This window comes from Panthera leo, chromosome B3, assembly GCF_018350215.1.
Source record: "Panthera leo isolate Ple1 chromosome B3, P.leo_Ple1_pat1.1, whole genome shotgun sequence".
In the NCBI taxonomy this organism is placed as follows: Eukaryota; Metazoa; Chordata; class Mammalia; order Carnivora; family Felidae; genus Panthera; species Panthera leo.
In genome coordinates this window covers 7040290-7061900 of record NC_056684.1, presented here as the reverse complement: position 1 = coordinate 7061900, position 21611 = coordinate 7040290, and the positions used below count along the sequence as shown (strand labels likewise).

The following is a 21611-nucleotide window of genomic DNA, read 5'->3' as shown; positions in this document are numbered from 1 at the left end:
GGCAGCGGCAAGACGGAAAGAGCTCCGTCCCGGGACCTACTAGAACGAACCATTCCAATATGGGGGGGAGGTGAGCGAAGATATCATGTTAGACGATTAGGGAAAAGGGAAGACACTCCCAGTTGGTACTATAAACTGAAGTTATTGCGGAGTATTTAAATTGGAACAAAAAAATCTTTAATGAACCCTTCGAAGAGGAATGAGATGACTTTCCTTCTAAGCCCCCCCCCAACAAGCGCTCGTGGTGCTGGCGCCGCTCCAACTACGCCAGTTTCCGGGGTCGCGCGGACGGGAGCTGACAGGGGTCAATTCAAGTCATGCAGGTGGTTCGAAAGACGGGGTCTTGGCTCTTGTGGTCTTGGGCTCGGTCACCGACGCCCGGGTAAGAATGATCACCCCCTCCGAACCCACCTCTACCCCCGCGACTGCGCTGCTGCCCGTGTCCCTGAGCCGCCCGGACTGCAGTAGCCGTTAGGCCTGGACCTCACCGAGATTTCCTTCCCCGCAGGGTCGTGGCTGGGGCGCCAGCCTCCACCATCCGCACCGGCGCCCGGCAGCTACAAGATGCGGCGGCCAAGCAGGAAGTTGAGGAGAAGGCGGCCGCTCCGGCTCCGAGCCGCAGCAGCTTCAGGTGAGCGCCACTTAAGTCTAGCCCACAGAAGACCCATTCCACCGACCAAAGTCAGAGAACCAGTCAATCCCCAACTCTGCCACTTGCCATCTTTGGGACCTTATGCAAATTAATTTCTCAGACTCAGCTTTCTCGCCTACGAATGGAAAGGATACCGAGAGACGCTGTGAGGATCACATGAGATGCGCCTGGGCACAAAGTGGATGCTCTGTTAACAGTCTGATGAATGAATGAGTGAATGTCGGAGGTGTAAAGTAGATGTCACCTTGTTTCCCTCTGAGGGGTATCCTGGCAGACTAACAATTTTCCCTGGGCTCGGATACAAAATAGAAAGCGGGGGAGCGGGGCGGGGGGTTGGGGGGACAGGAGGCTCTAGGCTGTGGTGTAGATTGTTGCGTTGGTGCAAGGTGGCTTTTGTGCTGAGCCCTAGGGATTGGCACCTTGCTTTCCATCAGTGCCACCACCCCTGTGTGCCATCACATGCATTTAACACGCGTTTACTGAAAACCTATTTGGTGCCAGGCACTGTGCTAGGTGCTGAGAACACAGATACAAAAGATCATTCTAACGCACAAGCAGTTCCCAGAGTACTGGGAAAGACAGATGTGCAAGAATTTTCAGCGTAATGTGGTCAGTAGTGTACTGGAGGTAAGAAATGGTTGCTTGGAAGTGTGAAGGAAGGGATGCCCCACTCCTGAGGAAATCAGGCAAGTTCTGCCAGGAAGATAATATGGGGCTAAGAACTGAATTGAACGGGAGTTCAACTGGACAATGTGAAAAGGATCATTTTAGGCAAAGCTAATATTCTGTGTAAAGGCATCGGTATGAAAGGACGTGGTATGTTTGGGGGCGGGGGAGAGTGATGGCAGAGGAGGGCAGCAAAAGAAGGAGTAAGAATGCTGAGGTCTTCTCTGTAACAGTGGGGCTTTCACCCTGAGCCGCTGAAAGAATTTAAGCCAGGATCCTGCTGGAGTCTTTCAGCAACATCAGGCATTGTTTGAGGTGTTGGGACACATCAGTGACCAAACACCCCAAAACCCTGCCCCCATAGAACTTAAGTTCTAATGGATAGGGGACCAATAAATAAGAAATACGTACAACACGAGGACATGACATGGCGAGAGTGTGTCTGTTGTCCAGGAGGAAGAGTAGGAAGGTCAGTGTGGAGTGAGGAGTAATGCAAGAGATGGGGGAAGGGGGTGAGTGGTGCAGCAGGCATGCAGTGCTGCATCTGTATGGCCTTGTAGGACTTCGTGAGGACTTCAGTCTTGACACTGAATGAGTTGGGAAGCCGCTGGAGAACTTTGAGTACAGGGTTGACATGATGTTTCTTCATTTCAAAGAGTCCCTTTGGCTGCTGTGTTGATATTGAACTATAGGGAAGCAAGGATGGAAACTGGGAGGAGTCCTGTAAGCGATTAGAAGATTATTGAAATAATCCAGGCAGGAAATGATGGTGGCTTGGACCAGGATGACAGCTGTCTGGGTGGAACACACAGAAAGTGACGCCAACAGGATGTGTCCGTGTAAGGTGTGAGAAAAGGAGAGGAATGAAGGAATGCTGTAAAATTTTTGGCCTAAACGGCAGGAAAGGTGGAATTGTACCTAAGACAGGAAGATTGTAAGAGTTTGGTTTTGGGTGGTTATGTTTGAGGTGCTTAATTAACATCCAGTGGAGATACAGTGTAGGCTTTTAGAAATGGAGTTCAGGGGACTGCTGGAGCTAGAGACACACATTTAGGAGATTCATCGTATAGATGGTGTTTAAAACCACAAGACTGTACAAGGTCATCAAGAGTATAAGTGTAGGTAAAGAGAAGAGGTCCAAGGACTGAAACCTGGAGTCTTCTTATGTTTAGAAATTTAGGAGATGACGAAGAACCAGCAAAAGAGACAAAGAAGGACATTCCACAGAGTAGTGAGGAAACCTAGAGGGATTTTTTTTTTTTTTTTTTTTAATGTAGTTCAGGGGCAGAGAGATCAGCTGTGTCAGATGTTGTCGATAGGGTAAGTCACTGTGTTGATGGCAGATCTGCTTATGGGATTTAACATCGTGAGTTAGTTAGTGACCTTGCCTAGAGCATTTTTGGTGGAGTCATAGGGCTAAAGTCTGATTGGAGTGGGTTCAAGGAGAGCAGGAGATGGAAAAAAACGGCAAGTACAGTCAGTTCTTTTAAGAGGGAATCAAGACATGGGCAGTAGCTCCGGGAGGCTTTGGGATCAAGAGGTTCTTGTCTGTTTTTAGGTTGGGGAAATGACAGCATGCTTTACCGACGGGAAGGATATGGGGTGGAAACGTTGCTGGAGTGGTGTCCTTGAGAGGCTAACACAAGTGGAGCATCCAAAGAGGAGAGAAGGCAAAGATTGTGGGCACAGATGTTTGGTAGAGGAAGCTGGCAGAAATTCTGATTGCCTGTATTTCCCTGTCAAGGTCATCAGCTGGCTGTGAGGAAACAGAAAGCAGGCGGAGGTTGAAGGAGACAAAGGAAGGTATAAAGCATCATCCAGGAGAGTGGAAGAAGGATAATTGAACTGGGGACATGCATACAGAGCCGGTCGCCAGGCAGTGCTGAGGGCCCACTTGATGTCAGAAGTCATTAAAATAAAGCGGCGGCTCTCAACTGGGACGATTGGGCCTCCAAAAGGACTTTTAGCAGTATCTGAAGACATTGTTGATTGTCACAACTCAGGACACTGGAGGGACAGCGGGTAGAGGCCGAGGACGCTGCTGTACACGCCACAGCGTGCAGGCCAGCCCCTCCCAACAAAGAATTGTCCTGCCCAAAATGTCACTAGTGCTAAAGTTGAGAAACCATGATACGTGGAGAGGCCAGTCGACACTGGTGTGTATTTTTCTCTAGTCAGCTGTGCAAATGCACGCCCAGGCTCAGAATGGCTGCAGAGATGGGTCGGCCGGGGTTAGGGTTTGCCAGGAGGGTACGATGGAGAGGAGGCAGAGGATTGAAGGGGTACGCGAGGGAGTGATTGTAATGATTGGCCGGTGGTGGAATTTACTGGAGGACAGGAGAGAAGTGAAGGCCTTGGTGGGGGGGAAGCATACGAGTGGGGAGAATCAGTGGGCTTGAAGGGTTCCCGGCGTGAGGTTCTGCGGGTGCGCCTGCAGCCGGTGGCCTGAGTGGTGCTTGAAACCGAGGTGATGAGGCTGCAGACGTGGTAATGACAAAGGCCAGGTATGACCACAGGAGTAAGTAGCCAGGCTAGGATAGAGGACACAGGGTCACTGGAGAAAAGGAGGTCAAGAAACAGAAGCCGTATATACCATACATACAATTATGATAGGAGTGGTGAGACAGGAGCTATGACCTCTGCGTTTTTCTACATTTATTTACATTTAAAAAAAAATCCTCTCCAGCCGCAATGAGAAAGTGGGCTGAAGAGCAGGAGACCAGGCCTTCTTTATCCAGGAGCGGAACTGCAGTCTCCCCTGCCCAGGTTCCAGCACCTGCCAGGCTGTCAGGGTCAGTTTGGGTTGGTGGCATGCAGGGCCCAGCACACACCCATGCCTCAGGTGCTTGCAGTGGAAGTCAGACCCCCCGCCCCCACTTTCCAGCCCTTCAGCAGAGAGAGCAGCGGCTGTTTTCAGTCCCCACCCTTCCAAAGAGACGCCGTGTGTACAGGCCTCTCTCCCTCTCCCTGGTATGAGGACGGGTGTGAAGAGGCTGCAGACCGGCACCCGAAGGCTTTGTCTTTCCTTTGTCTGGGCTTCCCTGCGGTGAACCACTCATTCATCTGTACAGTGGACCTGGTTGGCTTAGAGGCCCGATCTTGTCCGTGCCTTCGATTAAAATGGTTCACATTCCAAACCCTCCCTAGCTGAGAACCCTTGCTGTGTATAAAAGGCAGTGCACTGGTACATTCAATCTTGGGTAGCCTTAAGTTTTTGGACCCCAAGCCAGTAGGGGAAATGATGATGTTTTAAACATTGATGTCATCGCAGAGCCTCATCCACATCCTACATCCGTCTTGGCTTGTAGGTTGAAAAGCCAGTGACCTGCTGAGGGGCTGAATCACCTCCAAAGTCTGCCCTAGCAGGAGGGAGCACACTTGTAACTCTTGAATACCGTTGTGTTATTTTCTGTTTTGTTTTTTGAAACTATCTAGGAAAGCAGGTGGGGCTCCGGGGCAGGACCGTGATCCTCTAGTAGAGTATTTTCTAACCCAGCATCCACTGGATTTCAGGAGGCTGTGGGAGGTACAAACACCGTCTGATTCCTGCGTGTAGGCGGGATACAGCAGTAGGTTTACTCAGGTCTGGAATGTTGAGTCACAGCTGTGTGTGTTTGAACAAAGAAAGCACAGCATGGTGAACAGAGCTTTGAACTGAGGCAGGTCTCCTAAGCCCAAAGCCTGGCTTCCCTTGCTCACCCTGCTCCCCTGTTTGTACCTCCGTGTCTCCACCTGCAAATAAGAGTACTGACCTAGAGATGGCCAGAGGACAGATTCGACTGAGCTAGAGAAAAAACTTGAGCCCCACACAACGTCTAGGTCACTGCTCTCAGCCTGAGTTCGTATCTGCTTCACCAGGGATATTTTAGAAATAGATTCTCGGCCCCTTCCAGAAGTCAGGCGTGGGGCCTAGGCATCACAACCACGTGATTCTGCTATTCAACCAGCTTGGAAAACTGGGCCCCTGCTCAAATCTGGCCAGTTTCCTGGTTTTTCATAAATAACATTTTACTGGAACATTGTCCCACCCATTAATTTACCGTGGTCTGTGGCTGCTTTTGTACTCCCAGCGGCAAAGCCGAGTAGTTGCAACAGAAACTTCATGGCCAGCAAACCCTAAATTGTCTATTATCTGGCCCTTTACAGAAAAGGCATGCTGATGTCTCTCATAGGGGATACTGGCTTTATTTTTTTTTTTTTTAATAGTAATGATATTATATTGTCTTTTTTTTATTAAATAGAGAGTCAAGATGCCACCTAAAACCAGAAATAGAGATTTTACCTTATTTTTTTTTAATTGCAGAGAGTGGCCCATAGAGAATTGAAAATAGAGATCTGATCGTACAAGAAGGGATGGGGGAGGGTCAAGAGCGTGGATGAAATTCTCTTCTCCTAGCAGAAACTCACTAGGAGTGTCCAGAGTCAGCACACAAGAAAAGACCACTGAAGCATGGTGTTCACCCATAACGGCAGTGGCACCGGACGGATTGGGGGCAGCTGCCACAGGAGCAGGTCCGGGTGGCAGACTGCTGTTCTTTGTGGTCTTAAAACAAAAAAATCAGGATTCACCTAAAGTGTTTCTTTAATTGCAGCATTTACCCTCCAGTTCCAGGACAGGAGAGCCCTCTGAGGTGGGCAGGAAAGAAATTCGAGGAGATCCCGATCGCACACATTAAAGCATCCTACAACAAGTAAGTGGTAGGAGCGCCTGGGCAGGTCTCGTGGGGGCTTCTGTCCCCTTCGTGGGGGAGGGCAACCCCGGCGGGGAGGGAGGGCCGAGTTCCACAGGGCAGTGTTGATGAACACGCCCCCCCCCCCCCGGCACTCCTCCCTCCTTTTTTGGGGGGAATCCACCTCTGTCTTTATATAAAGTTTATTCAGGGTGCCTGGGTGGCTCAGTCATTAAGCTCTGACTTCTGCTCAGGTCATGATCTCATGGTCTCGTGGTTCGAGTCCCATATCGGGTGAGATTGACCGTCTCTCTCTCTCTCTCTGTGCCCCTCTTGGGACTCTCTCTCTCTCCCTCCCTCTCTCTGCCCCTCACTCACTTGCACCCTCTCGCTGTCAAAAAAAGTTTATTCAGATTTCACGAGAGTGTGAACTAGGTTGGGCATACTACGTTGATAAGCTTTCTTTGCCTTTCTTGGGAGTAGTATTTCCTGGTTCTGCTCCAGAGCTGGAGAGAGTGTTTATTGAGGTGTTTGTTTAGTGTTACTGTGCAATGGGGAACAGCGAATGGGTGATACATAAATGAGAGAGGCGGTTGAAGAGTATGCAATTTATTTACAAACTAACCAAAATGTCCATCTCCAAATAAGCATTGTCCCTTTGAAGTACTCGCCTTGGGCCACTGTGCGTTGACCTCTCACCTTGTAGGGCTAAACAAGAATAGTGATTTAATGTGACAAGACTAGTATTCTGAGTGGCTGACGGGTGGGTGCCCAGGGACTTCCCGGCTGTGTAATGGCAACAGAAGCCTTGCTGACGTTGAGGACAGCTTTGCAGGCCAGGCCCCCACATGGAGGTGGGGTCACTGTTTGGTCTCAGCCTGCCCATGACGCGATTCAGAGCACCACACGGGAGACTGTTGGTGGTCAGGGATGGGGCGTGGGGCACACGTGAGACGCTGCAGGATTCACCCAGCATTCGTCTGATAAGCTCAAAATGAGAGCAGCCGGATTTCTGGCTCCCCCTCTCAGGCTAATAAGGACGTGGGTTAGCTGTGCTTGTTCGAGCCTCTGTGGCCCACCCTGTCCGTCTGCTGAAGTTGTGTCAGGGACAGGCAGCTCTCTTGTGCTCTGTTCAGTACAGAAAACCCAGGAAGCCCTGCCAGGGGAAATGGCAGTTCGTAGCCGGGCCAACAGGGTCATAGCCAGGCCAGCAAGCAGACTGCCCGAACCCGGGGCCGCCTAGGGTCCCCTGAGCCCCTTCAGGCCAGAAAGCAGAGCAGTGTTGACCGAGGGGAAATAAGTATGTCTAAGTATTTCTTTTTTTTTATGTTTATTTTTGAGAGAGAGAAAGAGAGCGCGCGCATGCAGGGGAGGGGCAGAGAGAGAGGGAGGTCGGCTCTGCACTCACAGCAGAGAGCCTGACACAGGGCTCGAACTCATGAACTGCGAGATCATGACCTGAGCCAAAGTCGGACACTTAAGCAACTGAGCCACCCAGGCACCCATGGCTAACTATTTCTCGAAGTCAGTTAGAGATGACCATAAAAAAAGGTTCACTTCTCTAAAAAAAAGTCTTTTGGTCATGGAACAGAGTGTCATTAGCATTAAAATTGTCCAACAGGAGGGTCGCCTGGGTGGCTCAGTTGGTTAAACGTCCGACTCTTGATCTCAGCTCAGGTCTTGATCTCAGGGTCATGGGTTCAAGACCCACATTGGGCTCAGCACTGGGCATGAAGCCTACTTAAAAAAAATTATCCAATATGGTAGTATTGCTCACTTTTTAAGGTATGATCATGGTTTTGTGGTATTTTTTTCAAAGTCATTATCTTTTAGAACTAAATACTGAAATATTTACCAATGAGATGTTGGGTCTCGGATTTGTTTCAAAATAACCCATCGTGGGGGAAGACCGGAGTGGAAGCAGGATTTATAGATGAGACTAAATTGGATATGGGTTAATAATTCCTGAAGCTGGGTGTTGGGCCCATGGGTGTTCATATACTTTTCTATTGTTTTTGTGTATATTTAAAACTTCCCCTAACAAAAGCCTTTTTTGGTTTTTTTTTTTTAAGTTACCTGATATAAAACATCTAACTTCTTAGGGAAAAAAGCCAAACAGGGATATCAAGTCTAGACACTGGCCACAGGGAAGACACTAGGAGGGAAACGTTCCGCCCTTCTGGATGACACTTGCCCACTCCAGACTGTACAGCCTGTGTTAGCTCGGCCTACTAAAACCACCACAAACAGGGGCTTAGACGGCAGACGTGGATGCCTCACAGTTCCAGAGGCTGGAGTCGGGCATCAGGGAGCCAGCGCGGTGGGGTTCCGGTGAGAGTTCCTCTGAGTCACAGGTGGCCGGCTTCGCGTTGTGTCCTCACATGATGGAAGGGGTGAGGGAGCTCTCGGGGTCCCTTTTATAAAACAGAGCACTGACCCTGCTCGCGGGGGCTGTACGCTCGTGACCTACTCACCTCTCAAAGTCCCCTCCTCCAAATACCGTCACATTTGGGATTAGGATTTGAACATGAGTTTGGGGAGGACACACACATGCAGTCCATACCTGAGCTGTCCTTAGATTCTGTGACGTGTCAGATTTTGATGGGGTTCAGGGGGTGATTGGGACCCTTCCTGACGCCTCCTGTAGGAGTTCAGAACATTCATCTGACAAGTTCAGAGGGCAAGCAGTCGAGTGCCTTTCTCTTTCTCAGCCAGGCGTGCAAGGGCCTGGCTTAGTGTTATTTCCCTGACCAGTGCTGTGTCCTGTGTGCCTCCCTGCTTTCCCAGCACGCAGATCCAGGTGGTCTCTGCCGCCCACCAGCCCCTCGCCCGCGCGTCCTGTGGCACCGAGGGATTCCGGAATGCCAAGAAGGGCACCGGCATCGCCGCACAAACAGCAGGCATAGCTGCGGCCGCGGTAAGCGTGTGTCTCTCTGGCGCCCCCTGCGGTGTGTGCTGGTTTGTGCAGGCCTGATCCCTGGGAGGGAGCTTCTCCTTGAACTAGTCCCCCAGGAGCAGTGGTGTTTGCCAACTGCTGTTCGATACCCTAACATCGGGGGCAGTTTGAAGGGACCTCTTTTCTCTCACGAAGTACCAATCTGATTGTGAACTGCTGCAGACCTCTCTAGAAGCAAATTGGCAGTGTGCGCCTATTTGTATATTTATTGACCATCTGCTGTACAGCGGGCACTCTGCTTCCATGATCCTTCCTCAGAAGATGCTCAGTATTACCCACGTTTTTAAGAGCCAGTTAAGATCCAGAGTGTGGGCCTCGCTCAGAGTAACTGGTCTAGGACCACGGCCTGTGCCCGGGCTGCCGTAGCACGGTCCTTACAAAGGTTCACACTCTGCCAAATTGGAAGTATTTCCTGAAGGAAAACTTGAGCCTGCAAACAAAGCTGGATGCCCCAAAATAGTATTTGCTATGTATAAATGACCATCAGAATGTGTTAAGTGTCCACCACTGGACAGACTGTATACACTAAAATATGCCAGCGTTAACAGTGACCTCTGCGTGGCAGGTTGAGTGGACTTCTTTGTGTTTTCCAGACTTTCTATAATGAACAGCCTTTATAATCAGGAAAGAAACTTTTCAATGATAACCCTTAAAATTTAAAATAACACTTTTTAAGTGGGTTACTTAGTATTTAGGCTCAACCTTAAAAATCTGCATTCGCTCCCCTGAGAACACGGAAGCGATATCTAGAAATCTCCATCAGGTGGCAGTGCTGACCTAGGGTTTGACAAGTTCCATGCTCTCTGCCGGTGTCTGCCCTGCACTGTGGCCTTTGCTGCCTTCCCTGTGTTCTGCCTCTTCCCTGGAGCTCATAACCCTCTTGGTCCATAGCAGTAGCAACAGATCTGATGGAGCAGTTCTCTCCCTGGAGCACTGACACTCTTTCCTCCTCTCCAGAAAGCTGCCGGGAAGGGCGTGACCCACATCCGAGTGGTGGTGAAAGGCCTGGGGCCAGGGCGCTTGGTAAGTGAGCCGGGGTCTCCGCAGGGTGTGCGCTTCCTTCCTGAGAGAAACGGGGCTTGAGCGCAGAGTCAGGAGACTGGGAAAACCCTGTGGTGGATTTCCATGAGGGCTTCAGTTTCTTTCTGGTCTTCGAACCTACTAAGCTTCTCAAAAGCATGCCCAGATCACTTAGTTTAACTCATCAGACACTTATTGAGTGCCTGCTGTGTGCCAGGCACTGGGAATAGAAAGGTGCTCCCCGGGGGCTGTCACAGACGGACCCCTCGGCACAGACAGCAGGTGCCGTGGTAAAGCTTGTGCCCAGCGTGTTGGGCGCCCACGGGGTATTCCCCCAGAGGTGACATCTTTACTGACTTTTCAAGAATAGCAAGGTATTAGCCAGGTGTGGGGGGAGACAGAGGACGTTCCAGGCAGAGGAAACAACAAAAGCGTAATGCTTACAGGGTGTTGGGGTTTACAGATACTCTTAGTTGTCAGATTCCAAAGCACACGGTGGGAAGTGGTCGGTGCACCTAGAGAAATGGAAGCATCGAGGACGTGGTTAAGGGGTTTGGTCGGGAGTCCTTTGGGAGAGATCAGAGTCAGGATTGTAGGTATGAAAGCCCCACCCCGCCCTCTCCAAGGCCCGTCTGGACATGCTGGGTCACCGTCTCTGGGACCATGCCATTCTACTGTTCCTTCTGCCCCTTCTAGTCTGCCATCAAGGGACTGACCATGGGGGGCCTGGAAGTGATCTCAATCACAGACAACACCCCCATCCCGCACAATGGCTGCCGCCCCAGGAAGGCTCGGAGGCTGTGACGGAAAGGAAGCCTGCCCCTGAACGTGACCTCAAGTCCCGCCTCCAGCTGGACCTCGTAGAAAGCACACTGTCAGAGCTCTCTCCAGAGGAGGGCTTGCCGGAGACCCTCAGGGAGTAAGACAGAGCTTTGCCCCCTTATGTGGTCTTCTCACTTGTTCCTTCGACTGGAGACCGGTACCCAGAAGTGACTCAAGAGGAGCCCCAGGGTGGCTGATGCCCAGACTCCAACCAGGAAATGCCGCCTCTGCTCTGCAAAAATAAAAATGTCTCCACACTTGCAGTGGTTCGTGCGTGCTCTCTTCCAGAGTTGCAAACAGCGTTCCCCGCTGCCTTCTGACAGTGAGAAAGTGATCGTGGATCGAGGTGAGAGCCTAGACAGAGGCTGAAAAGGGAAGTCTGAGCTGTTGTTTATCAGATAGCCTCCTCATTGGTTTCAGGTATGTCCTTTCGGGCCCCAAACCGAGGGCTTTTTGCCTCCTACCTCTGGAGTATCGTGGGAGTAGAAGATCCTACTGTTAGCAGACACGTCTAAAGTTCGCGCCCGTGGTGGAGGAGGACCCTGCCTGAGCTCAGGTTCCATAAGTGTGGACAGTCACAGCTTCCCCACAGCGAAGTCACCTGACGCCCACCCAAGCCCTTCAGCATCCCCAGCACCCAAGATTGGGGGACCCTAAAGGGAAGAGATAGAGGGGTGTAAGATGGGATTCTCTAGAAAATCGGGTGGGTGGAGGGGTGGGCAGGAGCAGGAATTGGTGGGGAGCCCAGAAGGTGTGGACACCAGTGGGCTCAGCCTGGGAACCCCAGGCAGGACTGGCTGCTCGCTGATGGGCTCTGGGCTCCCCGGATACCACGCGGGAGCTGAGGGTGAGGGGTCTGGAGACCCGGCAGGAGGGACCCGGCCTCCCTGGACAGCCGGCCAGCATCCAGAGCGTCCACACACGCCGTTTCTCCCATGTGAACAAGGCTGCAGGAAGGGCCTGCCGAGCACAGAGAGGTGGGCGCCGTGCAGTCCCACATCTGGGCCCAGCCGGCCAAGCAATGTCATCTGCCTGAACTCCTGGGACTTCATCCACAGGCGCTGTCTCAAACAGGAAAGCACCTGTGATATGCAGGGTTAGAGGGGAGAAAGACCACAGGCTGGGTGTGAGTTTAGAAGGAAAAACTGTCTCCCTACTGCCTTCTCTTCTGTCCTCGGAAGGACCTGAGGCTGACTTGTGACCCTTGACTGAAGAAACCCAACCGGAGGCTTGTCGGGTTAAGGCCATTGCTGGAAAGTTGCTGTTGTCTCAGCAAAAGCACGTAAACAGGATTCATGAAAAAAACGAGCGCTCACACAGCCCTTGAGAACGGCTCTGTGATTTGTTGGGGTTTAGCCTTTATTCAGGTGGGCAGAGGACCATCGGACGGTTTATCAGGCAGGGCCCAAGCAAGAAACAAATGGTTCCAAAGGTTTAAGAGAGAAGTTTAACGAAGGTTCTCTACAGAGGTGTGGGCGGGGTTGAGGGAACGAACACGGCCGCGTTCCCGTTCTGGCAAGAGCCGGAAGCCCTCCCACCCGCAGCTGCCAGGGGCAGGGGGAAGCACGGTTCCCAGAACCTGGCCGCGGGGACGCAGCCTCGGTCCCGGAGGCTCAGCCTCACAGGCCACAGTGGTGGTCCCCATCCTTCCTGAAGAGCAGTCCTCTGTACGCTAGTTTTAGAAAACGTTCTCTTAATCACAGCAGGGCTTTGAACAGATCACGCCCAGGAGCACCTGCAAGCACAGACAGGACACCGGGGCCCTAAAGGATCGATGGTTTTGGGTCCAGAAACAGATGCCTGGCACTGCCTCCAGAGCCCACGGTCAGGGTATGCTGGAGGGTGCACGCCACGTTGGTGTGAGCGCTCCGTGCACGCCGTGGCGTGCAGGCTCTGTGAGGCCAGGCCAGGCTCCGGTGCTCTCTTAAACTGTAGTATGGTCTTGACCTCTCAAAGACCTGCTCCCCACCCCTCCCTCCCCCCACCCCCGAGAAGCCTAAAGCGCGTGCACCCAAGTCTGACTTAGTAAGGCAGTTAACCATTGACCTGAACTGCTGGCCGCCCCGTCCCCTGCGGCTGCAAACCCTTCCGAGCATCAGGCCCCACGGTCCTGAGAACATAGGCGGGCCGTGTGCTCGCACCTTCCTGGGGGCAGAGAACAGGCAGAGCTGGGCGGGGGGTCCCCACTCTGCACCAGCAGAGTGTCGGCATCAGCTTGTGTGACAACTTCCTCGTTTCCGGGCAGCAGGGCCCCCGACTGTCTATGAGGTACCTGCAGTTTTGCTCTAACCGCCTCCGAGCTGGTGGCACAGGACTGGCTCCGTCACGGAAGCCTCTCTGCTCCCACGCAGGCAGAAGGGCAAATACGACTTCTCTCCTTTCCGCAGAGACCCAGTGTTTTCCCTTTTTCCAGCCAAGGTCATCACCTGACACTGACATGTACCGTCACCGCCGAAATAAGCCTGCTTCATGCTAGAGCACCTGGACGCTGGCAGAACATCCCTGCACGTTAAGGAAAACCATTCTCCAATTACCTCTGCCTGCAACCTTGCCCTGACACGTCCATTCAAAAAAACCCACAAAACATGCGTATATGCCTTCCCCCTGGGCTCCCTTATTATTTTTCTCTATTCGTTTTTCCTCTAGTGGATAGACACACTGCTTTTTAAATCTGAGTAGTATCAGCCCCAAGCAGAAATTACCCATTCAACCAAATTAAGCAAACATAGGTTATTTTTTTTGTGCACAAACAGGTTGGGCACCGGGGGAACAGAAATGCCATGACTGTCCTGCATGAAGCTCACAGTCTGGGGAAGCTAGACAGACACGGGGCCAAATCAGAAAGAAGTTCCAGAAAAGAGGCATGAATGGCCTCGGTGTTTGAGTGTAAGAATGGCCCCCTCAGTTTCAGGGACGGAAGGGAGGGCTTTATGGGGGAGATGGCAAGCAAGAGAAGCCACCGGACCAGACTGTGTCCTTAGGATGGAAAGCTGGCAAGGCAACACAGCCCAGGTGGAGGGGTCAGAGATCATCGGGTTACTGGGTGTAGCTTGGTTGGCATGGAGGGGGTGGTCCCGGGGTTCAGACCGGATAGGAGGACAAACGGAGGGAGAAGCTTACGGAAGGAGTCAAACACCTTGTGGCTACACCAAGAATAAAGGGTAGGTTCAGCAGATGCGGAGAAGGGGAGGTGGGTGTGGAGAAGGCAGGAGACAAGAAGGAACTCCAACATTAGGAACTTTAACACTTGCTGTTTACAGGCGATGAAATTGGGTAGGTAGCATCGTCTAAGATCAACTGGAAATAAGAATCCCAGAGGTTTAAGGCAGGAAACTATGAGCTGCAGACAGAGTTGTCCGTCTTAATGCTGAAGCCACAAAGGGAAGTCGGAAGGGGACAGAGAAGAAGGCTGTAAGAGCAAAGGTCCCTAAACGAAGCCCAGTGGCCCAGAGAAGAGGAAGAGCAACCCCCTCCCGTGGCCACCGCTGTGTGTGTGAGGTGCAGGGTTGGGGGAGCGGAGCTCTGGGGGCCAGGGAGGAAAGGGAGGGGTGGCGGGAGTCCCAAAGCAGAAAGCAGGCTGCGCGCTGGGATTGGGGTGCAGGTGGGGGGGAGGGGTGCAAATGGAAGGGGCCTGTCATGCCTGGAGGAGGCAGGGACAGGGACCCACCATAGCCCCGGTCTGCACGGACAGAATCTGGGTCCAAGGTCTGCTCTGCTTCTAACCTGCTTTTATATGGAATATAAAAGGTCAAAAAGCATGAAGAGATGCTCAGTCTTCCCAGCAAGCAGGAAATGGGAGTTAAAATACATGACCTTCCTTCCCCAAATGATGCTAATCAAAGCCATGGTGGGGCAGAGACTGCCCAGGAAAAAAGAAGAGAATGAGGAAAGCAGGAGGCTGAGTTGTAAGAGTTGTAAATGCTCCAGGAGGACAAGGCTGCAAAGCGGCGGGGGGGGGGGGGGGGGGGGGGGGGGGGGGGGGGGTCGGGGTCAGAGAGGCAGCAGGTGTGGTGTCTCGGGAGCCAAGGCACAAAGTGCAGGCTGTGGCTCAGAGCTCTAGCCAGGTGAGGACCGGGCAACAGCCACCTGGATCTGGCAACGCGGAGGTCACCGTCCGCCAAAGGGAGAGTGGCTGGGGGAGCGTGGGAGGTGAGGAGAGAGGCGGAGGATCCTGGTAACGTCTGTGTCGTGGCCACAGGGAGCGTGTCAGAACACCCGCACTCTCCCCTGAGAAGTGGCGGGCCAGGAGTCGGGGTGTGGAGGCGCCCCGGACCTCGGGGAGGAGAGGGAAGTGGCTCGGAGCTGGGGAGAGGCAGCCCTCAGCAAGGTGGCAGGAAGCCAGGCCTCAGGGGAGAGGCAGCCCGCGTGGGGCTCCCTGTGACAGGCGTGCCCACTGTAAGTTGGGGACAGCAATGCTTGAATGGTCACCAGCAACTGAAACAGAACGTCCTTGCAATCAGCACACAGGGAACGTTTCTCCCCCCACCCCGCCCCCACCCCCCCACCACTGCCCGCACACGCCATACAATTGTTCTGAAGTGACATAAAAGCGCTATTCCTCTCTGAGCCCTTACTGGGGGGACTAGAAATGGCTAGAGCCTCTTCAGAAGGAAGTTTGGGAGTATCTGTCAACACTTAAGATGCACAGACCTTTGGCTTCAGAATTCCCTTCGAGGAATACATCCTGGGGAGCGAGCGGCGCTGTCCCAGAGCACATTGTCCCTGTGCAATACAAATGCTCCACCCCCCCCCCCCCCCCCCCCCCCCGCTGGCTTGTTGGCCACTGGCCCCATGTGGCTCTTGAGAACCTGAGATGTGGGTAGCATGACCAAGGAGCTGAATTTGGGGTTTTATTCAGTTCGGATTAACGGACACGTGAATAGAAACGTGCTGGTGGTACCTACTACCTTGGACAGTGCAGTTTAGATCCTGTTCATGGGTGTGGCAAATATATGCAAAGATACAGATTTCCTGAAGCACCGTGAGTAAAGGCCAAAAACTGCAACCAAAATGTGCATCAATAGCGGGCCAGTAAAAGACATCACGGTGCATCCATCATAATGGAGCGTTAACCCTGAAACAAGCCAACATGTATCGCTGAGTGAAAGATAAAAGGGTCCAGGGGACAGTGTGCATAGGACAGTCACTAATTTTCGTACAAAAGGGCAGGATATGGGGCTCCTGCGTGGCTCAGTCGGTTGAGCATCTGACTTCGGCTCACGTCACGATCTCACGGTTCACGGGTTCGAGCCCTATGTCGGGCTCTGTGCTGACAGCTTGGAGCCTGTTTTGGATTCTGTGTCTCCCTTTCTCTCTGCCCCTCCCCTGCTTGTGCCTGTCTGTCTCTGTCTCTCAAAAATGAATAAACAGTAAAAAAAAACATTTTTTAAAGGGCAGGCTAGGTGTACGTAAATGTATATGCATTAAGAACCTGAGAAGACATACCCCAAAATGGCAGTGTCTCTGTAGGGAGAGAAACGGTAACTGGGAAACAGGCGGAGAGGAGTCTTCACTCTTTATCTTTTTCACCCTTAGGATAGGGTGCCTTGTAAACACTGGTGCTTGTTCAGATTATTTAATGAACCAACTACAATAAAATAGAAATAAAAGACTGGTTTGTAAAAAAAAAAAAAAAAATGTATAAAAGCTGAGAAGTTAGACATTATATATAAATTATCTGCTAAAGTATGCACACAACATCATTAATGGCTATTTTGACCCACTCGGACCCTGTAACGCACCCCACCCCCATCCTGCAGGTGGTCCGGTATTTGAGGGAAGACATCTGACTTGGCTCAGAAATGTGTTGTGGTAATTAATCTGGCTTCTCCCCTCTGCCTGCCTGGGTTCAAATTAAATTGTGCACACGCTCTGCGATTTAGCATAACAAGTCTTGCCAGAGAAGCCAGCCTCTGTGTCATTATTGCTGGGCTGGAAGGAGGGGGCAGACAGAGCGAAGTGCTCTGTTTCCATAGTGCCCCGTGGCGGCTTAACCACCATGGATTTGCGTAATCCCCTTGAACGGAAACGAAATGTCAACGAAGGGGCAGCCTAGTGTCCAGGGGGCCCTGGCCGGCAGAACAAATGTCATCTAGACCCAGATGAGCACAGACTCGGCACACAGGCTGTCAGGCCACACTCCCCACCCCACCCCCTCCAGACCTCAGGGTCCCCCTCAGGTCAAAGAGGGGGTGAGTGGGACGCAGCGACGGCATCCCAGGAGCCCACAGCTCATTCATGGAAGGCCCAGGTCCTGACACACTAGTGGCCACACTGAGGGAGAGCCTCTGGGGTGTGACAGAGGCCTGACTGTGTGTCCCAGAAATGCAGTTAGCCCTTCTCCCCCTAATCCCGTCTCCCAGGGGCCTTCAGGCTCCTCCAGCTGCCCGTCCCTTCCAGCCTGCTGAGGTGGGAAGGGCTTGGTCGTTGGAGACCAGCTCTGCCTCAGTCTGAACCTCAGCCTCTCCACCTCCCAGGACTGTTAGGGGCATTCGCTAAGACCACCGTGTCTGCTGTATACAGCAGGTGCTCATCCAGGGTGCCTGCGTCCCTCTGACACCTCCTGTGAGCTCTGGGCAGTGTGGGCACCGGCTGGGAACACGGTGGTGAACACAGGTGTGGGTCCAGCTTGCTGCCATCATCATTATTACTTTTTAAAAGCTTTTTTTTTTCCTGTGATTTTTTAATCAGAAAATGTTCTGTAGGAGCCAATCACCTGTTCTCCTGCTCCCTTAAATCCACTCAACTGTAGATTAAGCCAGATTGTTAAAAATTTGCAGCCAAAAATTAAATTAAAAAGCCAAATGACTCAAGAGTCTATCCCTCAAGGGTTTTTCTTCCCTCCTTCCTTCCTTGAAAATCTATCAACACTCAGACACAATATGCCTAAAACCTGGTACCTGCCCTAAGCAGCTTTGAGGAAAAGACCATTGTAATACCACTGGTGCTACCACAGAACAGGGGCACCTGTGTGTGTGTGTGTGTGTGTGTGTGTGTGTGTGTGTGTACAAGCACGTGCATGCGGGAGCATATGTGTGACAGTAGGTATCAAGGAACACTTCCTAGAGGAGGTGACATCTGAGCTGAAGATAAGAGAGAAGGCATGGGGCGCCTGGGTGGCTCAGTTAAGCGTCTGACTTCGGCTCAGGTCATGATCTCACGGTCCGTAAGTTTGAGCCCCGCGTCGGGCTCTGTGCTGACAGCTCAGAGCCTGGAGCCTGTTTCAGATTCTGTGTCTCCCTCTCTCTGACCCTCCCCTGTTCATGCTCTGTCTCTCCCTGTCTCAAAAATAAAAACGTTAAAAAAAAGAAGAAGAGTAAGAGAAGGCAAATGTTGAGGGTGAGGGTGAGGGTGAGGGGGACGTGTCGAGCAGAGGATGGCATGAACCAAGGGCAGAGAGCAGAGATGACAGCCTGCAATAAACTGCACACTGTTCAGAGCATAATGTGAGAGAGGGAGGCTGCAGGGGGCTGCATCATGGTCCCCAGAGGTATCAGATCTCAACCCTGGAGCCCGCACTTGTCACCCTATATGCAAATAGGGTCTTTACAGATGTGCCAAAGGATCTTAACATGGGAAGATGACCCTATCTGGATGGACCCTAATGAGATCACAAGTATCCTTATAAAATGGAGGCAGCGTTGGGGCGCCTGGGCAGCTCAGTCAGTTAAGAGACCAACTTTAGCTCAGGTCACGATTTCACGGTCCGTGAGTTCGAGCCCCGCGTTGGGCTCTGTGCTGACAGCTCAGAGCCTGGAGCTTGTTTCGGATTCTGTGTCTCCCTCTCTCTCTGCCCCTCCCCTGATTGAGTTCTGTCTCTCACCACCACTACAGCCCCCATATTCCATACGATTGTTCTGAAATAAAAGCAATATTCCTCTCTCTCTCCAACTCTGACTCTCTCTCTCTCTCTCTCAAAAATAAATAAACATTAAACAAATAAAATGGAGGCAGCGTCTGATTGCACAGACAGAAGAGGGGAGGCCGGGTGGCCACACAGGCAGAGATTGGCAGGGATGCGGCCACAGCCAAGGACCACCTGGGGTCACCAGAAGCTCGTAGAGGCAAGGCGCAGACTCTCACCCTAGAAATGAGATGAGAATCTGGTAGAAAACAACAGCAGTTGAGACTGTCGGGCAGGGCTCATCCAACAGAGGTCCAGGAGGCAAAACTGCTATTTCCAGGTGAAAGAGGGCCGAGAAGCACCAAGCTGTCACAGGTAATGTCTCACGGAAGGGACCTGGAGGGCGGCAGTGGCCCCAGCTCCTCACAGGCACCCAGGAACAGATGGGCCCCAAGAGGGCCCTGCACTGGGGGGCAGAAGGGGCTCCCTTCTCGGGCTCTACTTCCCGGGCCCTCTGAAAATGAGCCTCAGCCATTGGGATGACCCATCTCTAGCCCCTCAGTGGCGCAAGCTGAAGACAAAGCTGCTTCTGGGGGAGGAAGGACAGTCAGGGGATCCTGACAACTGTCCCTGAGAGCAGGCACATGTTTTTGCCCTGCTGGGATTGGGATAATTGGGGCACTAACAGAAATGCATTTCTCGCCTATTTCCTGTCTGATTGAAAAGTACTTTGCGGTCATTTAGAGCCCTCACACCCCCATAATCAGAGCTCAGTCGCTCTGGCAGAGGCAGGAAACTGGGTCACCACGTGGGCTCCAGGACCTCCCAGGATGCAACACCCACAGAGTGCAGGCCCACCCACCCTCCAGACCCCCCAAGGACATGCCCAGCTCTGTGCAGGCCCTGGGTGAGGGACAGGTTCAAGAACGGGCTGGACTTGGATGGAGTCTAACAGGGTCCGGTTTCCTTTTTCTCCCATCACTGCCTCAAATCGACTATGTCAGACCTCCTTTTCTATAGCCCTGAACCCCATCACAGGAAGATTCCATGGCTTCCTGGTTACTTTTTTTTTTTTAGTTGGCATACAGTAATATTAGTTCAGGTGTACAATATGGAGATTCGGCACTTCCAAACATCAGCCGGTGCTCATCACGACAAGTGCCCTCCTTAGTCCCCATCCCCTATTTAATTGTAAGAATAAGTCCCATTTGGGGGCACCTGGGTGGCTCAGTCAGGCATCCAACTCTTGACTTGGGTTTGGATCATCATCTCACGGTCAAGGGATCAATCCCCACATCGGGCTCTGTGCTGACAGTGCTGAGCCGGCTTGGGATTTTCTCTGTCTCTCGCTCTCTGCCCCTCCCCTGCTTGCTCGCTGTCTCTAAAAAATAAATAAAAATAAAACTGAAAAACAAAAAAAGAGTAAGTTCCATTTGGATAGTTACCACTCCCTTTCAGAGACTCAAAGTCCAGCCCAACCCATAACAAAACTTCAACCTCATGGCAGCCCAGAGCTTCTCCCCCACTCTCCACCCTGTGTCTGCAGCCTGTCTCCACTCCCCCGAGCACAGGGTTGAGGGGAATGCAATGTGGGGGCGAGGGGCTTAGAGAGTGCCTTGTCCTCCTGTCTGGGGTTCTCTTGGCCGACGCTAGCATTCACACCTCCACAGGACAGGCTGGCGCTTGTACAGGTCCATGGGGGCTCTTTGGAGACCAGTCCCATCCACCCAGCCACCGATGCAGGGACCTCAGCCCTGGGCCCGTGGTGGGCATGGAGTTGTGCTGTCCAGACCCCCTCAAGGAAGGGGGTTGCCCAGCTGCCAGGAGCTCCATCAGCCTCAGGGTCGCCTGCAGAGAGCTGCCTTGAACCAGTCACACCCTTCCAAAGGCACACCCACCCACAACGACCTATCTGACACGAGTGATCGAGTGTGCACCTGGCCCCCTCAGCTCCAGGCTGTGGGGCCTGCACCACCTCTGCTCGACCCTGCTCCTCCCCTCCCTTCCACAGGCCTCGATGCTGGGCCACTCCCTAATGAACAGTTTGTACCCAGGGCTGTCACAGAGTCTGCTCCTCAGAGAACCCCAACACGACTGCTTCAGCGACGAGCATGTGCACTCCGTGACTGACCTCTCCCACCATCTCAGCACCCAGCCTCCTATGGCAGGGACCCCCTGGGCCCTGGCGGATGAATGGGGGTACCAGCAACGGTGGCTCAGGCCCAGCTCTCTCCCCAGTGCCCACTGAGCTGCAGGAACCTTGGCGATGCCCCATTTAGCCCAGCCCTACCAGATGCCAGCAGCGTGGCTTACCCAGCCACCACCCCCTGCCCCTGCCCTGCTCCGCCAGCCTCCCACCGCCTGGCTTCTCCGGCAGGAAGCAAGACTGGACACTGTTCTCTACGTCCACATATATGTTCCACCTGAGCTCCTGGAGACACATCAGTAGGTTGCTCCCAAGAACCTTCTTGTAAGACCCTGCCTTAGAGGCGGCGTGGAGCAGGTTCACAGGGTTCCTGCAGCTGGGCACGCTTCCCGCCAAGGCACGAGACCGCACCCTCCTATTCCGATAGGCACCCTGAACTCTGCAGCTCCCCCCATCACTTGACTTCAAAGCCCAGTCCAGGTCCTAGATAAGGTGTCACCAAGTAGAAGATACGGAAGGAAGATGAGGCCATCCCCTCCCCGCTGCTTTGGTTAGGGAGATACTAGACATTTTCCAGTTCTGCAGGTGTTGAGGGGTGGTGTGGCAGGGGCGGGGTCCCCATCCTTAGGTCAAGGAGAGACAGTGGTCTGAGGTCACCCACGCCTGGGCCCTTCCAAAGGCACTGTAAACACCTAATTTCCAGTAACAAATCCTTTTCAACTTAGAGCAGCCAGAGTAGTTTCTGTTTCCCGTGACTGTATACTTTTTTGAATTTCTAATCTCTTCCTTTGCCCGGATGGGGGGGACAGTTATTGGGTTGGTTCTGCTATCTTTTA

At 52.6% G+C, this 21611-nt stretch overlaps 2 protein-coding genes across 3 annotated transcripts in view; one reads left to right on the top strand and one right to left on the bottom strand.

Annotated features, from left to right (window-relative positions):
- The first annotated feature begins 56 nt into the window (after positions 1-56).
- Positions 57-11043, top strand: MRPS11 (mitochondrial ribosomal protein S11). Of its 2 annotated transcripts, none has more exons than XM_042941052.1 (6): positions 57-323; positions 509-631; positions 5911-6009; positions 8776-8905; positions 9902-9967; positions 10661-11043. In XM_042941052.1, exons 1-6 carry the CDS (start codon positions 181-183, stop codon positions 10766-10768), a joined length of 669 nt encoding a protein of 222 aa, XP_042796986.1. In that variant the 5' UTR covers positions 57-180; the 3' UTR covers positions 10769-11043. The 2 variants fall into 2 exon arrangements, with proteins under 2 accessions (XP_042796986.1, XP_042796985.1); XM_042941051.1 differs by having other exon boundaries at positions 66-382.
- DET1 (DET1 partner of COP1 E3 ubiquitin ligase) overlaps positions 9594-21611 on the bottom strand; it is a 92485-nt gene continuing 80467 nt past the window's right edge. The window contains exons 8-10 of the transcript XR_006203334.1: positions 19848-20010; positions 16232-16373; positions 9594-10479 (exon numbers count right to left, since the gene is read on the bottom strand). The gene's annotated coding sequence lies outside the window, so the exon portion shown is untranslated. The remainder of the gene's footprint in view (positions 10480-16231; positions 16374-19847; positions 20011-21611) is intronic.